The 21,416-nt window shown below is 39.8% G+C and overlaps 2 protein-coding genes across 2 annotated transcripts in view; both read right to left on the bottom strand.

Annotated features, from left to right (window-relative positions):
* Window positions 1-1,643: 1,643 nt before the first annotated feature.
* Window positions 1,644-9,492, bottom strand: LOC117538174 (pyrokinin-1 receptor-like). Its single transcript, XM_034203732.1, has 6 exons — window positions 9,343-9,492; window positions 6,629-6,725; window positions 3,186-3,391; window positions 2,835-3,056; window positions 2,582-2,759; window positions 1,644-2,074 (listed from the first exon to the last, which is right to left on the bottom strand). The coding sequence occupies exons 1-6, from the start codon at window positions 9,490-9,492 to the stop codon at window positions 1,644-1,646; spliced, it is 1,284 nt and encodes a 427-aa protein (XP_034059623.1).
* A 1,156-nt stretch (window positions 9,493-10,648) lies between these two features.
* Window positions 10,649-21,416, bottom strand: part of abcc2 (ATP-binding cassette, sub-family C (CFTR/MRP), member 2) — a 20,810-nt gene continuing 10,042 nt past the window's right edge. The window contains exons 18-32 of the mRNA XM_034203778.1: window positions 21,194-21,402; window positions 20,484-20,685; window positions 19,668-19,803; window positions 19,341-19,443; window positions 19,027-19,246; window positions 16,921-17,075; window positions 16,353-16,508; window positions 16,040-16,239; window positions 15,800-15,926; window positions 15,582-15,683; window positions 15,259-15,402; window positions 13,861-14,019; window positions 13,611-13,777; window positions 12,999-13,193; window positions 10,649-11,784 (exon numbers count right to left, since the gene is read on the bottom strand). Of these exons, the coding sequence (XP_034059669.1) occupies window positions 11,655-11,784; window positions 12,999-13,193; window positions 13,611-13,777; window positions 13,861-14,019; window positions 15,259-15,402; window positions 15,582-15,683; window positions 15,800-15,926; window positions 16,040-16,239; window positions 16,353-16,508; window positions 16,921-17,075; window positions 19,027-19,246; window positions 19,341-19,443; window positions 19,668-19,803; window positions 20,484-20,685; window positions 21,194-21,402 (2,405 nt within the window). The 3' untranslated portion in view covers window positions 10,649-11,654. The remainder of the gene's footprint in view (window positions 11,785-12,998; window positions 13,194-13,610; window positions 13,778-13,860; window positions 14,020-15,258; window positions 15,403-15,581; window positions 15,684-15,799; window positions 15,927-16,039; window positions 16,240-16,352; window positions 16,509-16,920; window positions 17,076-19,026; window positions 19,247-19,340; window positions 19,444-19,667; window positions 19,804-20,483; window positions 20,686-21,193; window positions 21,403-21,416) is intronic.

Raw genomic sequence — 21,416 nt, 5'->3', positions numbered from 1 at the left:
ACACTACCAGATCTTGTCATCATTTCTTACGAACAGAAGTGTTATCACACTTGATGTCTTTACATCAGTAACATTAATACAATATTTAAAGCAATACACACATGATTGACATCTAAATATGGGTACATCCCACAAATGATATGGACATATTTCAAACAAATTAAACATCATTTTGTGTACACAAAATGGTACAATTATTTGTGTGTTTACTTTTATTTATTGTTGCTAAACCGTGAATTTATTGTTTTGAAAAGCTCAACATTATCTGTATTTATTTTGGTGACATTCATATTTGATGGTTTATCTGTAGGCCTACTGTTTGAGAAACAGGTGGAACCTTTGGCAGGTGAGCGGTGACACCTGGGTTATCCTAGGGGGGACAGTTCCGCCCCTCCTCAGAAGCAATCCAGAGTGACGATCAACCGTGTCCTGTGTCTATTTCATGCTGCTGCACTTTTCTGTTTTCTACAGGTCAGTACATGATGAAAATGATCGATGTTAACTTGTGTAAATGAGATATAATGTTAGAGATGTTTAAGGGAGTGTGTCAGAAAGTTTTGAGCATGTTTGACATAGTAACGGTACTTTAAAAATACTAAACTGTCAGCAACTATAGATGCCGTTTTCGCGTGCTTCAGCGAGATGGGTCTGGAATGGATCATAGACTGTATATATAAATGGACGTAGTGTCCGTGACGTCACCCATAGGATTCTGCAGAGTTGCCGTGAAGCCCTTAGTAGGCGGAGTCGGCCACTAACGGCTCGACTGTGACGTCAGAGTCTAATCCCGCCCGCTCCAGCTTCAGCTGCACCGGCGCCGTGTGTAAATGTCACCTGAGCAAAGGCGCAGGCTGCTGCGCACGGGTGATATGTTTTATTTACCTGAGTGTAGTCTTGCAGGCACAATGCCTTTTTTGTGTGTTTATGAACACTGACAGTGTATTTATGTGAGCTCCGATACCTATACTAATTTGGCTTTTCATTGAATTTTTATAAACTAAGCAGTTCAACTTACAAATGTCATTGTAAAATAATATGTTATATTTGTTAAAGGTATATATATTGATAGAAAGTATTATTTGATAGCTTTATGTGTTTATATTGACTGTTGAATTTCTCCTTGAGTAACAGCTTTGTATAAATTAAGTGTAATTCCCCAGTGTGCAGATTTGACATTTGCCCTTTATACAGTGAGTATTACTGTTAATTGCACTACATATTATTGTAGACCTGCTTCGCTATTGCACACGTGATATTATACAGAATATTTTGAGAAGTATAAAACTGTGTCACATAGCCTACTAGTGAATGATACATGTTTAAGTTGGGAATGATGTTGCACTTGAGATACAGTAATTGACTGTGACATAGACGGATAACTTAAATAGAGAAATGTGATATGTTTGTTAAGTACAGCTATTTGTATGCAACTGTATGTGTACTTTGAATTTTGAATAAGAAGCAATCCAGATGATCAACCGGATCCTGTGTCTATTTCATGCTGCTGCACTTTTCTGTTTTCTACAGATTTATTTATTGTTGCTGTGGTACCCAAGCTTTTGGGACCCGTAACAACTTACATATTTATCTTTAGTATTCTAAAATGATTCATTTATTTTTCGTAGCGTGAAAAATACAATGGTTCAGAGTGCTTGTTGTTGCAGCTCTGGTTGAATGGGGCCGTTCCTCTGAACTGATTTGTAAGTGACTGTAACTGTCTTTTTGTCCATCTTCTCTCTACGGCTTTTAGCATCCATCCTCTCTCTGGCTGTAGTGCTTGCTTCTTCACTCGAACTTCTTTGCCGCCGCCCAAAAAAACTTCCATACTTAAAGTAGCAGCGAGGCCCGAGCCTACCCAATGTTCTCCAGCAGGCCCTGCGAAATGTGTGGGAGGAAATACAGAACAGCAGCGGGTCCAGAGTACCGTTTATATACCACAGTGGAAGCGACAAGTACGTTTTCAAGATTGTGTAGACAGAATGAACAGTTTCCGTCCACACGACTATGTAGACCTGCATCAGCGACGAGGCAATGTCCGGAAAGTTGCAAACAAAAAAGGCCACCACAACTGCACCTGGAAGAAAAAAGAAGGCACAATTGCTCAGCTTGAAGGACATTCAAATAATATTGCAATTCATTACTATTTAATATAATATTTTGGCAAAATGCAGAATATCAAAAACATACCGTAGACAGTTCATGACATGTATAAACATCTTTATCTTTAGGTAACTTCAAGCTGATATCAACAACACTGCACATCTAGTCCAGCATCTCTGGTGCTATCTGACTGTCCAGGAAAAGCAGACACAATCTAAATGTCTCTAGGGTCACAGTGTCATACTGTATGTTTATTATTGGTTGCGAAACTTCAGGATGGTAGTTTTGATCTCATCTTAAATGAAAAAGTGTTGTTTTTGTCAAGAAAAGTGAACCCAAGTCAACTGAAACCAATGCAGAGTTATGTTCAGTTCATTTATTGTCCGGTTAGTAACCAAGAGCACAAGTCATTAAGGAACAAGCACTCAAATCAAGCACTAGGGAGATAGATAACAAGATGTAATCATGTTCAATGGCTCACCCATTAGTTTTAGAGCCCTCTTCTCATTCAAAAGTAGCTTTCCATTCTGATGGCACTGGATGTCTCGTCTTCCTTCTGGAACTGGCCGAGTGAGACCCATGTTTCTCCTCTGAAGTCCGTTCCGCCTCAGATAGAGCAGGATTAACAGATAAAGAGTACAGATGGAGACCAGTGGGATCTGGAGTTGGAGGTTTGCAATGATAAGTGCCTGTGGTTAGTAGATAAACAAGCATATTGTACAGCATTGACTTACCAGAAAGAAGATTACTGCTCTCAGAAGTAAAGCTCCTTTGTAGATGTATGCAGGATCAGGCTCGATCATCTCACACATAGTGGACACATGGATGGCCTCTTCTCGCGTGGCGGCAGTGTAGTCCAAGATGCAGGCACGAGCCTGGTCATAGACCAGAGCAAAGGGAACGGCTGAGACCAGAGAAATTATCCATACTGAAAGAAGGCATGGCAGCCGAGACTTCTGTTGGAAAGAAAGGAGAAGCGAGAAAATAAAATGTGTTCAAATCATGTTGGTTAAATAGACACCATCCTAATGATCCTTAGCTTTTTTTGCTTTTCTGTAATGTTTGAAAAGTGAAAGGTTATCAACCTTCTTGTTAGAGACGGCCCACATGGTGTGGCAAATGGCTGCATAGCGCTCTATGGCGAAGATCATGATAACCCCGCTTGTGGTGGCACAGTACACTTGGCGGATCATGAAGTAGACTTTGCACACTGTCGAGCCCAGGCGCCATGGGTAGTTCTCCCAGTAGTACCGATACAGAGTGATAGGGATGGTCAACAGCTGAAGAATGTCTAAAATGTAAAAAGAAAGTCATTTAAGGTTTTCACATCGATGATAGTTTCTTGAAGACGGCAATAAACCAAAGTTGTGATGTTAAAAGGAATTACTGAAATGCAGGACTGACAACATTCAATTAATTTTGTTAGTCCTAAATGTGAGCACTTTATGTACGATATTAATTCGTTTTAGGTTTAAAAAACATTAGTCCATGCCCAAATTAAATTGATGGCTAAATTATATTCAGTCTACAACCTTGCCATAATTATAATAAAACGGAATGTGAAACATAGAAGCACTTTACTTGGCCTGTGGATGAATGTGATTGTTTCACTCAACGTCCCCCACAGGACAATTAACATGGCTAAAACATTATGTGTATAATTAAATGCAAAAGGCATTTCAATTTAATTTTCATGTTATATTCACATAATTTAATTTGGCAATTAAATCGAAGAAAATGACATTTCCAATACAATACATTGAATTTCATTGTGACGAAGGTTTTCGTCACTATGGACTGACGGCTTCAGGCCGGGTAATATGGCACTTTATTAGCGTGATTGCACAGTACAGTTGAGGTCTGTGGCTGATGATTATGTGCACCTGGTGTCCTGTGTTGTCTCCTCCCCCCTCACCTGTGTCTTGTTGTGCTGATATGAGTGTGTGTATTTAGGCTCTGTTCCCTGTCTGATTGAGAGGCTGGTAGTGTGTGTGAGATCCTGGTGGCGGCAGGATGTGTGCAAGGAGAACAGCAGGATTGAGGCTGTGAACTTTGTGCACATTATTTTAATAAATGCCCACGTCGGTAGTGATGGCGAGATGAAGCCTTATGAAGCTTTGAAGCTTTCCAGCCAATTGGTTCGCAAAAGGGTTCATCTCATGAGGCTTCATCATGGGCTTCATTTGAACACAAACCCCCCTGTTGGTCAAAGTGTGTAAAACAGGCAGATTGGACATCTCAACAGTGTGCTCCATCATCTCATACCGAGTTCCCATTGAGTAAAGCCTTAGAATAACTCTAAACAACGAACATTAAATCATATTTTCATGTTAACAATATTGTATTTATTCCAGTTGAATGATTGTGATTGAAAAGCCTAAGGAGGCTGGTAAACATTGCAAAGAGGGATTTGTATTTCTTAATAATATTCATAAACTTAACCATGTTGTAGCCTGAGAAAGGCTAAACCATATCAAAGAATACATTTATTAACTACATTCTCATTTAGCTGTAGCTTTTATAAACAACAACAAATACGTATTGTTCAGTCGTTGAACCAGGGACCTTGCGGTCATGAGTCAACTGCTTTCCAGCTGAGCCACAGCACACACACTAAAGCTCCCTGAAAACACTGCAAGATATGTATTCCTGTATTTAATGATGTTTTTATTCCTACATTTATTTATGCTTGTATCTATTTATACTTATGACATGTTCCGACCTCTATAAGTGAGGGTCTGAGCTCTCTTGATTCCATCGTGTCACCGGGCCCGGGTACAGGAGGGGTAATATGGTTCTTATTATACATCCATGGGTATTATGAGCGTTGTGGTTCAACCGATCTGAATCGCTTTCTGAAGCAGTCACGTGGTATCGACAGGCAGCGAGGCTTCGTTTGTCATCGATGACGTCACTGGCCCAAAACGATACAAGCCTCGATACATGCTTCACAAAAAGCTTCGGAGATTACTCGACACACGCTCCGAAGCCTCGGCGCAATACGTAACATCACTACACGTCGGGTTATATTTTTGGACGTTCTGCCTCTGCCTCCTTGCTTGGTCTGGGCCGCTCAACGGTCAGCTTCACAATTGGTGTCAGAAGTGGGATTTGACCAAGTAAGGAGATGAAAATTACGAGAGGAAAGAAGAGGGACCAAAGAGAGGAACCGCGGCTGGGGGTGGCTATGCCTGGAACGGACCAGGGGGCCACGGCTGTTGAGGCAGCAGGAGACGAGAGACAAGCAGTAGGAGGCGGACCCGGACCCACGAGGAGTCGACAGAGCCTGGGTCGTGCTGGAGGCAGACCAACGCATTGCAACAGGACAGGACAGCTTCCGGATGGGTGGCGTCACGACATGGTTGACAGCGGCTTCGCTGGCCCCGCTGGAGGTGGCGGAGGAGGCGGCGTTGAGACCGGGTGGCTGACTGGTTGTCCCGAAGCCGAGACTGTGGGGACACTGTGCTTCCTGGGGAGAGGGGGAAGGAAATGTGACGAAGGTTTTCGTCACTATGGACTGACTGCTTCAGGCCGGGTAATATGGCACTTTATTAGCGTGATTGCACAGTACAGTTGAGGTCTGTGGCTGATGATTGTGTGCACCTGGTGTCCTGTGTTGTCTCCTCCCCCCTCACCTGTGTCTTGTTGTGCTGATTTGAGTGTGTGTATTTAGGCTCTGTTCCCTGTCTGATTGAGAGGCTGGTAGTGTGTGTGAGATCCTGGTGGCGGCAGGATGTGTGCAAGGAGAACAGCAGGATTGAGGCTGTGAACTTTGTGCACATTATTTTAATAAATGCCCACGTCGGGTTATATTTTTGGACGTTCTGCCTCTGCCTCCTTGCTTGCTCTGGGCCGCTCAACGGTCAGCTTCACATTCATCATTAACATATAAGTGTCACAACTTTAAAACATTTCAAATTTGTGTATTCAAACGTGACATTTCAAATTGTTTCATTAAAGGTGGGGTAGGTAAGTTTCAGAAACCGGCTCGAGTGCACTAAAATTTGAAAGTACACAGCCGAAAAGAATCCGCCCCTTCCTTACAGAGCACCTCCTCCAACACACATGAACGCGCACATGACGTCAGCAGACTGGTGAAAGTGGCTGCCTGTTGCTGGCGAGTCATTGAAGTACTGCTGCAATGCACGCCCAATGAGGGCACGAGATACATTTGTGCGTGCACGAGATGGAAGGCTGACAGACAGGGCGGCAAACCAATCCGTTTAGCCGGCCCGGCTAAACGGATTGGACGTGCTTTTACAGTATTACGGCTTCCACAGATGAAATTTTTTTATGTATTTTTTGTCAAAGCACTTAAGATATTTATTGCTATCGGGATGTTAAGAGCATTCCATGGAATATAACAAAAAGTGTATCTCGAGCCGGTTTCTCAAACTTACCTACCCCACCTTTAAGTTATAATTTGGCCAAAGACTCTGCATGCAAATTCAAGCTGGCAGTTTTTGAAAGATATTAGTTCAATATTGTCATGAAGCAGTCTACCATGAGGTGTATGATAGCAGCATACCTGATATGACGAGGCTGATAAGGTAGAAACGAATGGCACGGACTCTCATGTGAGGATCCATTAGGAGGGTCAGGATGCTCACACCATTGAATGCCAGCTGTTAAGTGGTAGGGGGACAGCATTTAGTGGTCTAAAGCGAGAAAAAAAACAAGTAGTGTTTCATTTCAAACCTTTATTTAACCAGGTGAATCCCATTGAGATCAACAATCTCTTTTTCAAGAGAGACCTGGTGCAAGTAGGTTCCACATGATGACATAAAACAACAGAAAAACAAAAAGGACATCATACAACATAGATACAGGGATTTACAATTTACATACGACATTTACAGGTACCAACAGTATCAGATTGCATAGCATCTATCCGAGCTTTAAAAACATTTAGTGGAACCAAATTGCCCAGTTTCCATTCTTTTTGCAGACTGTTCCAAGTTAGAGGAGCTGCACACCTAAAAGCTTTCGTCCCTAAGACAGTCCTAGCACTTGGCACATTTAACAAAACCACAGCATGAGATCTCAGGCAATAGCTACTTTCAATTTGCCGTGTGATCAGAGAGCAGATGTAAGATGGTCGTTTACCTAACATCAGGGTCGGCTCTAGAACAAATCAAATGGGGGGGAAATCATTTACCAAGGGGGGGCACATACTGCCGTCAACAACCAACACACAAACACCAACGCAACTTCAATTAAAAAAAACATGCTGTAAAGTTTATTGTCTTTCACACACATTGCAGGGTGTAGTGCTATTGTATAGCGCACCTATGACCTGTGCATACATGCACGGTTGTGGCACGACCACCAAAACAGAAACATATGGACATAGGCCACCATATAAAAAGTGTTTAGTATTTAGTATCCTATCCATGTGAACATGTTTTAGGTGGGGGGTGGACCTAACCTCCTCTAGGAGGGTCCGGGGGCATGCTCCCCCGGGAAGATTATTTTTAAAATATTGAAGTTAAAAGCATCAATCTGGTGCACTTTGAGAGCAACATGAAGATCTATGGATACATCTCTCAACATCCATATGAAACAGAACTGTACACAGATTTACTTTTTCTTTATGGATATTTTACTAATCACTTCCCTTTCAACTGTATTCTTGTGTTACTGTCCTATAGTATTTCATACCCGTTTTTTCATTTATTCTCTTATTCTTTAATGACTATAATGATCATATAAAGGTAGCCTATTCCTCGCAAATACTTGTTTACATAAATGGTCACCAAACCGTTTGAGACCCACTGAGATAACTTACACTAAAGTGAACTATCTAAACACTGAGAGTCCTTACCTCACTGAGCTGACGTTATAAGATCCTCTCAGTCTGACAGGAGAGGACTCTCCTCCACCTTGGTGTAGAAACAGCTCTTTATATCCGTTAGCATAGCTAGCTAACCAGATGCTAACAACAATATTCCACGTTACCGCTCGCGCACTGACAAAATGCGCTCGTGCCACACACAGAGAGCCGAGCTTGAATGAAACACAGAGACCCATGTACTTGTATACTGTACTGTATATCATATTATTTTCGATGGCTTTACTGTATAATCTGTGTAACAGATGGACAGATCGCCACTGGGCTTTCATCTAAACACACAGCCACGTAATGATAACAAAACAAAAGTCGGGGTCATTGGTCAAGCAACACACCAATCAGAGAGCAGCAGTGAGCACACCTCAGGCTGTGTTTTATATAAAGAATAAATAAAGAATACAAATGTGTATTCTTTATTTCTGATGTATTTCACACAAAAAACTTTTGGTGGAAACGTTTTAACTTATATGATTAAAAAAAAAAAAACGGCAAAGTGGCAATAAGGCTTGCCCACCCTGCGTTGGGGGGGCACAGTGACTCATTTGGGGGGGCATGGCCCGCGAATGACCCCCCATGACGCCGACCCTGCCTAACATGGCTTTGTAGATGAACATGTACCAGTGACTGAGCCTCCGTACAGTAAGTGAAGGGTGAAGGCAAACCTTCCCTTGCATACAGGGTACAGTGATGGGTTAATACTTTACAGTTAGTAACAAATCTCAGTGCGCACTGAGATTTGATAGCGCATTGAGATAGATCAGATTACCATAGTCCAGCACAGGTAAAAAGGTCACAGTAACTAGCCTTTTCCTGGACTCAAGCGAGAAACAGGACTTGTTCCTGTAAAAGAAACCTAGCTTCACCCTTAGCTTTCTAAGCAGATTATTGACCTGAAGTTTAAAACGGAGGTAATTATCAAGCCAGATACCAAGGTATTTATAACAGGCAACCACTTCAAGTACTTGTCCTTGCGTAGTAACAATATCCAAAGTGGTCTCCGGTGTATTTTTGGCTTTTGAAAAGAGCATTACCTTGGTTTTATCAACATTTAAAAGAAGCTTAAGCTCAGCGAGCTGAGTCTGAATAATATAAAAAGCTGCCTGCAATTTAACAACAGCCTCCTTAATGGAGGGACCTGCACAATACATCACGGTATCATCAGCATAAAAATGTAAAGTTGCTCCATCCACATTTTGACCTAAACCTTTTGTTGATATAGATGGAGAATAATAATGGACCTAAAACAGAACCTTGGTTTGTTTTCAGCATCAATTAAACTATGAATTGCAATTTAGCTTAGTGCTGTATTTTATCAACACACTTTGTGATGTTATTCAGAAGGTAACATTTGATTGTGTGTGAAGTAAGCCGAGTATATTGACTGTTCTTACTCCAAAGAAGAAGATAATGCTGTAGAAGATGGTCATGGGGACAGCAATTGTCAGCGGCTCCCTTTTGGTGACACTAATATATAGCTGTGGCGGCTCGCCGTGGCTGACATTGCAGCTGAAGAGGGACGAAATGTGATCTGAGAGGTTCATGGTGATGCAGCTGTTGGAGAAAGATGTTAAAGAGAAATAGATTATTATGTATGAAAGTGACAATAGTGCTTCAATTAGCAGGCATTATTCCGGATGGAGGTTATTGTTTTTAATGAGTAGGCTTTTAGATTAGTGCTGCAATATCTGCTTTTTTAAATATTCAACCGGCTGATTTTCCGGTTGCTCTCTCAAACCATCTTATTCATTTTAAGAGGGCTCTTATCAAGGATAAGCTTTGAGAGAAGAGAAGAAGAAGGGACACATTTAAGAATTAACTATTCTAATTCACCCCTTGTTGGTGTACTATGTTTCTAAAATGCAAATAAAATTGTAAATGTATAATAATAATAATAAAAAGCTTGATAAAGTGCACATTACACACTGCTATACAATACACATGCAGTGATTTTAAGCCTTGGATACAAAATAATGTAATGTAGATTTACCCAAATCCTAAAGTAAGCACATCTAAATCTAAAAAAGGTAATTGACACAAAGCAAATCAATCTTAGTTAAATAATAATAGCCAAATGCATATTAAGTGAAAGAGATCGACATGACATTCATGTGCATACAAAAATACCAAAAGAAGATCAGCCATCCTGAATCATGCGACACCTGTTGCATTTTCAGACCAAATGATGTCACTACATGAATGAAATCTAGAGGGAAAGTTAATATCAAGGCAAACATTATGAGAGGGAAAGGCATACAGTGTGCATGGTATTGCCTGCAAATATATTCATCCCTCAAGGATTTCATCAACCTAAACAGGAGTCTGATTCACATCTGAGCGCACACTATCCTACCTGTTACGCTGCAAATATAACCAGTTGTACACAAAAAATAGATTTTCTAGAGGCGTTGATGTAAAGTTTAATAAACCATTCAAAGGTGTATTGGATAAATAAAAATCAAGACTTACCTTCAGTCGATATTGCAGGATGAAGCCCGTCAGCTCTTCTCACATACAGAAAACCCCCTGATGTGTTCATCTCCCTCCTTCCCTTTGACAATATCACTTTCTCTCTGTAACTCTCTCTCCCTCACCTTCTCTCCCTCGCTCCATCCAATTCCCTCTCTCTCCACAATCGATGGAGTCAAATGGTTGGCTGATTCAAAGTTGCTGCTTAAACAGGCAAGACAGTCTAATAGCTTGTGTAGATTTTTTTTTATTATTAACCAAGATATTCCAGAGAACGACTTGTTTCCCCCACCAGCATTGTTGATTCACAGAGAACATTTCTGGATGTTTTCATGCGTATAATTACCAGCGCACTTTCGCACCTGTTCTTCACTAGACTATTTAAGGAAATAGAGGTGCATCACATACACAGTTGCAATACAGAAACATACACATTCTAGTTTTTGTCCCTTAGAAGGACAGTCTTGAGACATACATATATTCTCTTGAGACACATGTAAGCCTTAACAAAGAACCATTGTAAGACAATTCGTATTTACCTTGTGGGTTTTGTTGTATGCCCCTAAATGGGAGGAGGGTGTGAAAAGATCTATGTCAATAAATAGTAGGCATTACAAATACAGACACACAAACAAACATACGTTTAAATAACAGACATTGTGGTTGCCATATTTGACCATTATTAAATAATTTTTTTAATGTATTTTGTGTAATGATTTATCTCAGATGAGAGAGAATCAGATGAGATTTCAAATTGAACCCTTATTCCTATCAACTAAAAATAAACCTACAGCCAGGTGGTAGTTATTTTTGTTGAAAACAACTCATTTGTTAGCAGGCAAAAGAAAGAATCCAGATGAAAAGAAAACCACAATGTATAGGCTTACACATGTATTCATTTAACATGCGAGTATCAATCTTCTCATCTTACTCTCACCTATAGTGCATATAAGTGTATTAAACATCATGTAGATCTATAACTGTAAAGACCCGTTAAACAGTGTTCAAATGACACAGAGGTTAAACAACTGAAGTGGTTTTACTTATCAAAAACAATTACCCGTTATGTGAGAGAATATTTATTTTGTCATATACAATTATTTACATACAGTATATGATTTATTTCTATTGTTTCCTTTAAATACAAATGTAAAATATTTCTTCATATCAAAGCACAATCCAGCTTTTGAAAAAAAAATCAATGGAGTTTCTGTACATTAAAAGTCCAATTTCAAAATCAAAGACTTGTGACGTCTTCTTGCGTTATTCCAGCATCCTTCACCATGGCATAGAAATTGCCCCGTTTTTCAAGCAGGTTGCTCGGAGAATCAAATTCCACAATCTTTCCGGCATCAAGCACCATTACTCTGTGGGAGGGGAGCACAGGCAGTATTGGAAATGAGTTGTACATGTCAGCAGGCAGAGGAGGATTTGAAATAACTTCCTGCTCAAATGTGAAGGAAATGCAATGAGGATAGGAGAGAGGGTTCGCTTATTATTTCAGATAATGATTATAGTCAGTCAGTAGAACACAGCAAAGTACAGCTAATAAAGTAAATCAAGTCTGTTGCATTTTCAGACCAAACCATGCATGATTTGATTTTCATGAATTCTTTATTGCAAAAAATATATTTTCTAAATGTGTTGTTGACTATCGACTCTTGGTTTGCAGATACCCTATTTGTCAGCTCAAATTTGTAATTGCTTACCCCAGCGGTTAACTTGCTAGCTAGTGGATAATGTCTGCTTATAATAATGTTAAACGTTTTTTCATTGCATACGATATGGTAAATACACACTGCCCAAAAACTCCAAGTACTTCCATGTTATACACGTTATTTTGTCCAAATTCAAGTCAGTTCCAACCTCTTTTGCAGACTGTTCAATAAAGAAACCTTTTTTCACTGCATTTAGTATTGTTACATAATACTTAGATACGATATCCTGATTTCCACAGTCTATCGAATGCAATGAATAATTCCTATTCTTACACAACCTCTCACCCCTAACCCGAGTCTATGGTGCTGAAGGCTCTCTGGGCGAAGCCACAAGGGGACTTTGAAGTCTTGCAGAACTTTCATGTCTGCTTATCTGTTTATAATGTATATGTGCACATAGAGGAGGACTTGGATCTCACAGCTGTGGCCATCAGGCTTTTCTTAACAATAGAGAATGCATCCTCAACTGCTGGAACACCTGGCCAATGATATACTGAATATGACTAGGCCATTGTTTGGGCCTAAAATAGAAAAATAAATCGAGACAACACATCCAAATCATATAACTAACTAAGAGGAAGTGCTTGGATTGCTTTATCAAAAACACTAATGAATGCTCTATGTTTTTGTTGTGTTTTTTTGCAAGAGCACTAAAGATAATGTTCAGTTTGTTCTTTAGAACATTTGTTGTGTTTTGGGAGTATACTTGGGAGTCAACCAACAAACTATATAGATATTCTTTAAAAGCCAATTGTGGATTAAATGTGAAAATCAAGACACGAGTGGAGGAAAAGAGAGAGTTTCCATTAACCGGAGCGATATGAGTGCAGAGACGCCTCATCCGGACCCTAGGAGACACTCACCTGGAGCTGTCCATGATGCTCTGCAGGCGGTGGGCGATGGTGAGGACAGTGCAGTGTGAAAACTCCTGACGGATGGTAGTCTGAATCAGGTCGTCTGTCTCCAGGTCAACAGCTGCCGTGGCTTCGTCCAGGATCAAGATACGGGACTTCCTCAGCAGTGCCCGAGCAAGGCAAAGCAGCTGCCTCTGCCCCACACTGACAAGAGAGTGACATGATCAAATGTTTTCAACCAGAAAGGAGAATACACCACAAAAAGACACTTGTTTCTATATGAAATTATAAGTGATTCCTTTAGGGGCGATGGGTAATTACAGAAGCGATGGATATTTAATACAGTAGATCATTTGAAAGAATAAAAGTGTATTAAATATATTGTCTGCATCTTATTAAGCATGAATTGTTGTTTGCCAGCTACAAATGTAAATGTTACAGCCAATCATCAACTCCACGTCAAGCTGTAAATCATTTATCTGTGTGTTGACTTTATGTGTTTGTATTTTTATAACACAAACTAAACATGTTTTCAATTGAAGCAACAAAAAAAACAGAATGTCTCATTTGCTGTATGTGTAATGATTTATAATGTGGAACAGTAACACATTCATTGCCCACCTTAGGTTCTCTCCCCCCTCTGCAACCTCATGCTGTAGTCCTTCCTGCAGCCCTGCTACATAGTTCTTCAGATGGGAGAGCTCCAACACTTTCCAGATCGCCTCATCGCTGAATTTGTCAAATGGGTCCAGGTTCATCCTCAGGGTCCCCGAGAACAACACTGGATCCTGCGCTCACAGGGTTGGATGAGTTAGTGTACCATTGAAAACGCAATTCTGTTTGTGGAATTTGAATTGTTGTTGTGTTGTACCTGTGGTATGATTGTTAGGCTATTTCTGAGGTCATGCAGGCCTATTGTGGAAACATCCACACCATCAATGAGGATACGACCTTCAGCAGCTTCAATAATCCTAAACAGGCAGTTGGTCAGGCTGGATTTCCCGGCTCCTGTGCGACCCACTATACCAATCTGAATGCAGAGAGACAGCACATAGGGTAAAACATAAAGACCGACACATCTTTTCTTCTGTACATTGGAATCACAGTACACCTATTTGTGAGATTGTAACAGAGCATTTTTTTTAAATTATATTTATATAAAGGAATAATGGTAATCAGGATAACGTCTTAAAGTCTTATCTGTGTATGCTTTGTGCTGCAGTCTGTATTGATACTGCCTACAATAAAACCCCGAAGGATGAGAGATCAAGGTTCATTCGAAGAAAAAGAACCAGGGGAAATAAACTGTTAAGAAAAGCAGCTGAGACAAGACCAAACCAAAAAGAATCATCAAGATTGCTTGCCAAGATGAAAGGCACAAATGGGAGGCTTGTAAAACAGATGTTTGTCCTATTTTTCCAAAGAGGCTACAATATAACCTGTCCTTTTTAGTTAGTAGTCAGGGCTAGGTCTAATGTGACAGTTGATTGAAAAATATAAACTGCAACTACATACTCTAACTAAACATATATGTTTACATGTAGTTTACAAGATTATATTTATATTGTTTGAGTACATATTTGATATATTCTTCTTATATTTTGCCCTGAAAAAATAGTTCACACACTATAATATTGTAATGCATTTTACCCACTGTAATGCCCAAACTAAAATAGAATATATTGCTGAGGCACCAGCTAGCGAATCTTGGGCTGGTTAGGCTTTATTTCCATGATCTAATGTCATCAAAGGTACAGTGGACAATGGTTTCGCATTTTCTTCTTTTGCAGCATTTCCTAAAGCTTTTACTTGAACCACTCAGGTAAAAAAACATATGCCTACTGGTGATCCCACCACCGACAGTCTCCAATATACTGGGTACATGATCAATAGGTGCCAAAAACTCCTTCAAAATAAAAGCATAATAAACTATTTGAATTAACTACAATAACTACCCTAAATATACATTACAAATGAACAATAACTCCAAAGAAATACATGTAAATGTGTAACTAATTGATAATATAAAGCAATAAATAGCTCCAACACCAATTCTACCAGTAACCCACCAAAACATCTATTCAGGAGTGTGACACACACACACACACACACACACACACACACACACACACACACACACACCACACACACACACACACACACACACACACACACACACACACACACACACACACACACACACACACACACACACCACACCACACACACACACACACACACACACACACAGACACACACAGACACGGACCTTCTCCATGCTGTTGATGTCACAGGTGATGCCATGCAGCACCAGGTCCAATCCAGGTCTATAACGGACCTTGTAGTTGTCAAACTGAACTCTTCCTGCCTCGGGCCACTTCTCTGGAGGCCGAGTGTCAGTTACCCATTTAGCCTGTAGAAAAAAGAAACAGACGTTATAAGGCTGAGAAATGTAGTTTTGTCGTATCTCTATACCTAACCAAAGCTATGAAAGATTATATGGAATAAAAGGATTAACAACACAATGATATTAACACGCCATGAAGACACTTTCGGTTTGTGAACGAAGATTTAGCTCTTGATGCCACGTACCTCGTTCTCCAGCTCGGTGTATTCACTCACTCTCTCCACGGCCACAATATTGGTTTCCAGCTCCGATGTCATCCTTACGAGCCAGTTAAGGGTCTGGGTCACCTGTAAGGAAAGAAGGGCCATGTGGATTTGTTAGCATTAAAATACCTTGTAATTATTACTGGCATTCAAATCAAAGTCATCATCTGCAGTGTAAGAGTAGAGTCTAATTCACTGACATTAAGGGAGTAGGATATAGACAGGCCAACCAGGCCGCTGTCCAGAGTGTCCCTGGATAATACTGCAAGCAGAGCGGAGAAAAACACCACTAGGTTCCCAAGGAACTCCAGACGGATGGCCAGCCATCTGCAGAGTGAAGAAACACACACAGAGATATAATGATATCATCATTTAAACCATACTGAAAATCCCATAGGTGAGATATTGGCTTTGATTTTTTGATGACTTCAATATTTGACCTGTTTGACACTATCCACGGGTAGACGCTCTTGAGGTTTTCATCAATAGTTTTTGTGTTGTGGCTCAGAAATCTTTCTTGATGGCCGTAGGCTCTTATCACTGACAAACCTGACACTGTCTCACTAAAGTGTGAGTATATAGGAGAGCGAGACACTGAGTCCAGTCGACGTAGCTGCCTTGAAGACGCTACATAGAAACGCTAGGTGAAAAGAGAAAGGAAAAACAGATGAACAGAAGACGTGTAGTTGGATTCTTTTTACGATTGGAAAAAGCCATTTTCACTTTAATGTTCACTGTTCAGGTTCAGCTTACCTGTACAAAGTAGTAGACCAAGGCCAGAGGAATGATGATGATGGTGAAGAAAGGAGTGGCCAGACAGATGACAAACAGTGTCCCCAACACACCCAGCATACACATTAACCAGGAGCGGAAGGACTGTGGAATGGCTTCATCCACTGTGAAAATATCCTTTGGAACAAGCAAAGGGAAAGGTTAGTCTTTATCAAAAGTAACATATTAAAGTGTTTTCAAGTGACCCAAAACAGATGAAAAGCAATCTAATCTCATCTGGTTCCTCAATTTATAATGAACTCCTGTGGAATTGCCATGCTTCCTGTTCGGGGAACATGCAAGTACACTTGAGGCTTTAATATTTTATCTTATGAGCAGGTTTATCAATGTTGTCCTTGTTTTATGCATGAACATAAATACTGAATCGAAGATTGACATTTTGTGTAGCAAAACTGCTTTCGGATGACTTTACATGTATGCAGACTTATTACAATGTTTAGAAAATGTAGGTAGAAAAACCTCAGTGAATAACAAAAAGAAAAGAACGAGAATGAAAAAACGATGAAAAAGGGTAAATGATAAATCCTACCTTTGCAAAGCGGTTGACGACTCTTCCAATGGGTGTGGTGTCATAGAATACCATGGGAACTCGCAGTATGTTGTTAAGCAGCCTCGAATGCAGGATACGTGAGGCAGAGATTGAAGCTTTGGCCAGGAGCAGCGTACTGAAGAACACAAAGAAGCCTGCAACAGAAGAAGAGATCCTCAAACACATGAAAACCAACTCCAGATCCACAGTTGCCAAAATAAAGCATCACATTAGTTCAGGTATAGTTCTGAAGTGTTAACATCATCTTATCCAACGCTTAATTCTTGCCTCTGCATCTGATTGGTAATCAAAGTTTCATCACCAAAATCCAAGAGCAGCGGCACTCTACTGGATACATTTGGAGCAGCTTAGAGAGCACTTCAACAATTACAGACCAATTCATTTTTTGGAAATAATGTTCCTATTTTCCTATTTCCTTTGTTTCTTCAGAGGGTGGCAATTGCAATCACTCTCCAACAGAAAGCAGCATCAAAAAAAAGAAAAAAAGAACCGTCAAAATCTTTTAGAAAGCATGTTATTTCTCTTTGCACAGATTTGTACAATTCAAACTTAAGAGGTCAACCTCAGTCCCTCACAAATCCATATCACAATACAGAAACATTTTAGAAACACATAGTTTTCTTGCTGTCAGACGAATAATGTATTATATTGAGTTTGACACCATGCTACCAGAAGAGAAACAAGTTCCTGCATTTAGCCAGTTACGGTTTTTGTGAACATCAGACATCAACATGTTTTATATTATCATCTGACAAGAGGAAAGTTCAAATCAAACCAAATCAATATATCTTATAGGGGCAATATTTGACATTCAGAGCATGTCTATGATCCAGAGACTGGGCTAGGTGGGACAACATCTGTGCTCCTCAAGGTGTCAAAGCATCCAAATGCAATTTGTCAAAAAATATTTAGTAATATTATGTTGTGTATATTTAATGTGTCCAAAAAACAAAACATGACATCAGATATATTATTCCCATTTGTGCCATGTAAAAGCCCTGCTTGTGTTTACTGAGTTTACTAAGGGAGCCAGTTTGGTGACACATTAGAGTAAGATACTGTATAATTTATAAATAAAAATGATCAAAATATTAGACCCAAAACATGTCAACCTGTGGTTGTTTATTGGAAGAAAAAGCTCCCAATTACAATGAACTTCTGCATTATTATGCCTGTCAGCATTTCTTAGTTCAAGCTCTTCTGTTCTGTCTCTGAAGAAAAGTACATTTTCATTTTGGACGAATTACTGTGAATTGCTTTAAACTAAACTACAATCTGGCAATTTGCATGGAAAGGATGGAAGGCTTACAAAAGGCTTACGTTTTCCAATGTCTGTGTTATAAGTACGGCATATCAGCATGACCATAGCTCACTTATAACCCTATTGTATCTTGTTTCTTTATTGTGTACACAAACTGCAATGTAAAAAGGACATGTTGTGCTTTTAGTTAAGATTAATGTTGAGCTAAATAGGTAGTGTAACTGTTAAGCTCCACTACTATATTTCCAAACTCAAATGATTAACTTCTCATATCTCTCATACAACTCTCTTGAGTTGTCAGATGATGTAAACAGCCACAGGTCCTAAAACAAATGTCCAATCTCTACCATTGACCCCATATCACATGTGTTCAGCATAAAAGCTGAGCTAATAAAGTCCTGGCTCTTGCTCCATAGTGAAGACTAAAAGGTGAATGAACTGACTTCCCATCTATTCTTTGAATACATTGTGATAGAAATGTAGAAACTCAATGTGTGGAGAGTCTTTTACTGCCACTAATTAATTTGACATGGATCTGAAAATATTTGCATAATAAAGAAAATGTGTTTAACGATGGTTATGTCAATTTGTAACCCTAGTTCTATATGAACAGACAGAGTTCTATTGGACTCTTTGGGTAATAATATTCACCAATTACCCGCAGGCACAGAATTCGCATTACATAAAGGTAACTGTCCAATCAAGACGAGCCTACCAGACTGTGTGCGTCAGCGACATATAAGGGAATCAGCAGCTCTGGTCTAAGTGAAAAGTATTACCAAAGAGTAGAGGGCGGAGCCTGTGTCATCAGGACTGTCAGTTACCTTGAGCCACTCCCAGAACTCCAAACACTCCCACCCTGGTGTCCCTCTTCCAACTTGGGTATGTCATGTTGTAGTAGTCCACTGCGTCATTGGTCCAGTCACTCAGCCACAAGTTTTGACCAATGAAAGCAATGTTCTGTAATAAGTAAACCAGGAAGACGATGACGGTATATCCCCAGCCCATGGCATGCAGGTACTGGAGGAATACTGAGAACTTGACCTGGTTAAAAGAGAGGACAAAGGCTCAGAAAAAGGGTTCTTAATATGTCCATTAGTGGTGTTGGAAAAAGAACGAGACAAAAAACGTATATTACCTGTCCTGTTTCCATCGTTTCCTTCTCAATTAGTCTCTGGCCTTTGTTTGATTTGTCGGCTACTTCTGGTTCTTTTATAGAGCTTTGTCTTCTTAGTCTGACACTAGAAAAAAGATGGAAAAAGACCACATTATATTCCAGGATGAAAATATAGTTGGTAGAAGCTTAAAATGTTGATCTTGTATGCTGTGCATGAAAGCAAGAGATGCTATATTAGGTTTTGTTACAGAGGTCAGTTGCCCCCAAAAAGAAACCCACTGCCCCTACATTAATCCTCACACACACTGTTTTTCGATGTTGTTACCCAGCACTTCATGGTGTTCTAACCTGCCAATGCGCTTGCTGCGGCGGATACTGTTTTCTCTCTTCAGTGTAAGAGAAACGGTGTCCTCCAAAGGAGAGTCGGGTTGAAGATCTTCAGTTTCAGGTATGAGCTCCACGTCTACAGTCTCCTGGAAACCACCTACATACATTTGTTCACAATAGCATACATAGTGTCATTAGTGAGGCTTAAAATAGAACATGCTGATATTTTACCAACTGTGATACTCGTGCTAAACGCCACAGAAGAGGTTATTATGTTTATAACAGCAATTATATGTACCCACACTACTGATCAACAATGATGCACAGCACAACAGGGGGCTGGATGTTATTACCGGGGGACAATTAATTCGAACCAACAATAGTAATAATGTAATACAAATAATAATAATTGTATATCATAGCTCACTCCGGTACAGTAAGAAAATATTGTACAATGCCGCGGTTATATTTAAACGCGGGTAGTAATTGTTTAGCGTTGTGCAACAACTCAAACACAACAAATTACGATAATTGACATGAACAAATGAAATGCATACAACGTTTATTACACAAAGCGCAAACAAACAAACAAAATCAAAATCAGGGTTACTACACAAAGTATCAGTGGATTTACTAAATACTTTTGCTGTCAGCTAAAACAATGGTAATACAGAGACACCAACTGTATATGCTGTCCTAAGACCAGTTTCTTAACCATGGCTCTTTGTTTTGAATAATGTCCCATCCCCAGAGCCTCCCTCTGCTCATTCTACAACAAAATAGGAGTATTTTGTTTTTCTTACATAAAAAATGCAGCTAGAAGAAGGCTGTGATTACCTGGCTCTGAAGTGGTACCTGGCTCTGAAGTGGTCCGATTTCTTTGCTCTTTGGCATATGTGTCTAGAAATTCAGAAAACGCTCCCTTGCTGGCACGAAGGCTTTTATAGGATCCAACCTCGGATACCACTCCATCCACCAACACCACTATTTCATCTACATATGGCAGGAAGCTCACTCCATGAGTCACCAGGATGCGAGTCTGTAAAAGTGAAGAAACACTTGGTCTCAACTGTGACATCAATATTAATTTCAAACAGTAAAGAAATGGAAAAATAAATGGTCTATAAAATGCCTGTATATTCCCTTCCGCATTTATATAATACCTATATATGTTATATATATCACATGTTACTTTGACTTATATTGAAGTTGACCTTTCTCCCTGAAGGGCTGTCAACTCAACACAACAGAAATCAAATTAATTCCAGATATAAAAGGGTTGAGTGTTGTCTAAAAGCAAACCAAAGCTGAACCCATTTACTGTACATGTTTTAGTATATTTTATTATAATAAAAGCTTTATATACTGTATATATCAATAGCTACAGTACAGTTTAAACCCGTTGGAGTATATCACTTTTACGCTCTGTTTAGAAACTATGTTATAAATCATTGTCCCTTTCAATTAAACTAAAATTCAAAGAAAAGTTATCATAAAGGTAAAACATTCATTACTGACTAACGCATAAATGTAGGCTTAGCACAAACCTTGTCTTTTAGGAGTCCATTGGGTCCAATCACTTGATGAAAGAGATGCTTTCCTACATGAGAGTCCACAGCAGACAAGGGATCATCTAATAAATAAATATCAGCCTGACTGTAAGCTGCCCTGGCCAAACTCACACGCTGCTTCTGACCACCTGAGAGATTAATGCCCTGAGAGGAGAGGAGAAGAGAGGAGAGGAGAGGAGAGGAGGCTAGGAGAAGGAGA

Source organism: Gymnodraco acuticeps, unplaced genomic scaffold (assembly GCF_902827175.1).
Source record: "Gymnodraco acuticeps unplaced genomic scaffold, fGymAcu1.1, whole genome shotgun sequence".
NCBI lineage: Eukaryota > Metazoa > Chordata > Actinopteri > Perciformes > Bathydraconidae > Gymnodraco > Gymnodraco acuticeps.
This window is presented reverse-complemented; position numbering and strand designations above follow the sequence as displayed.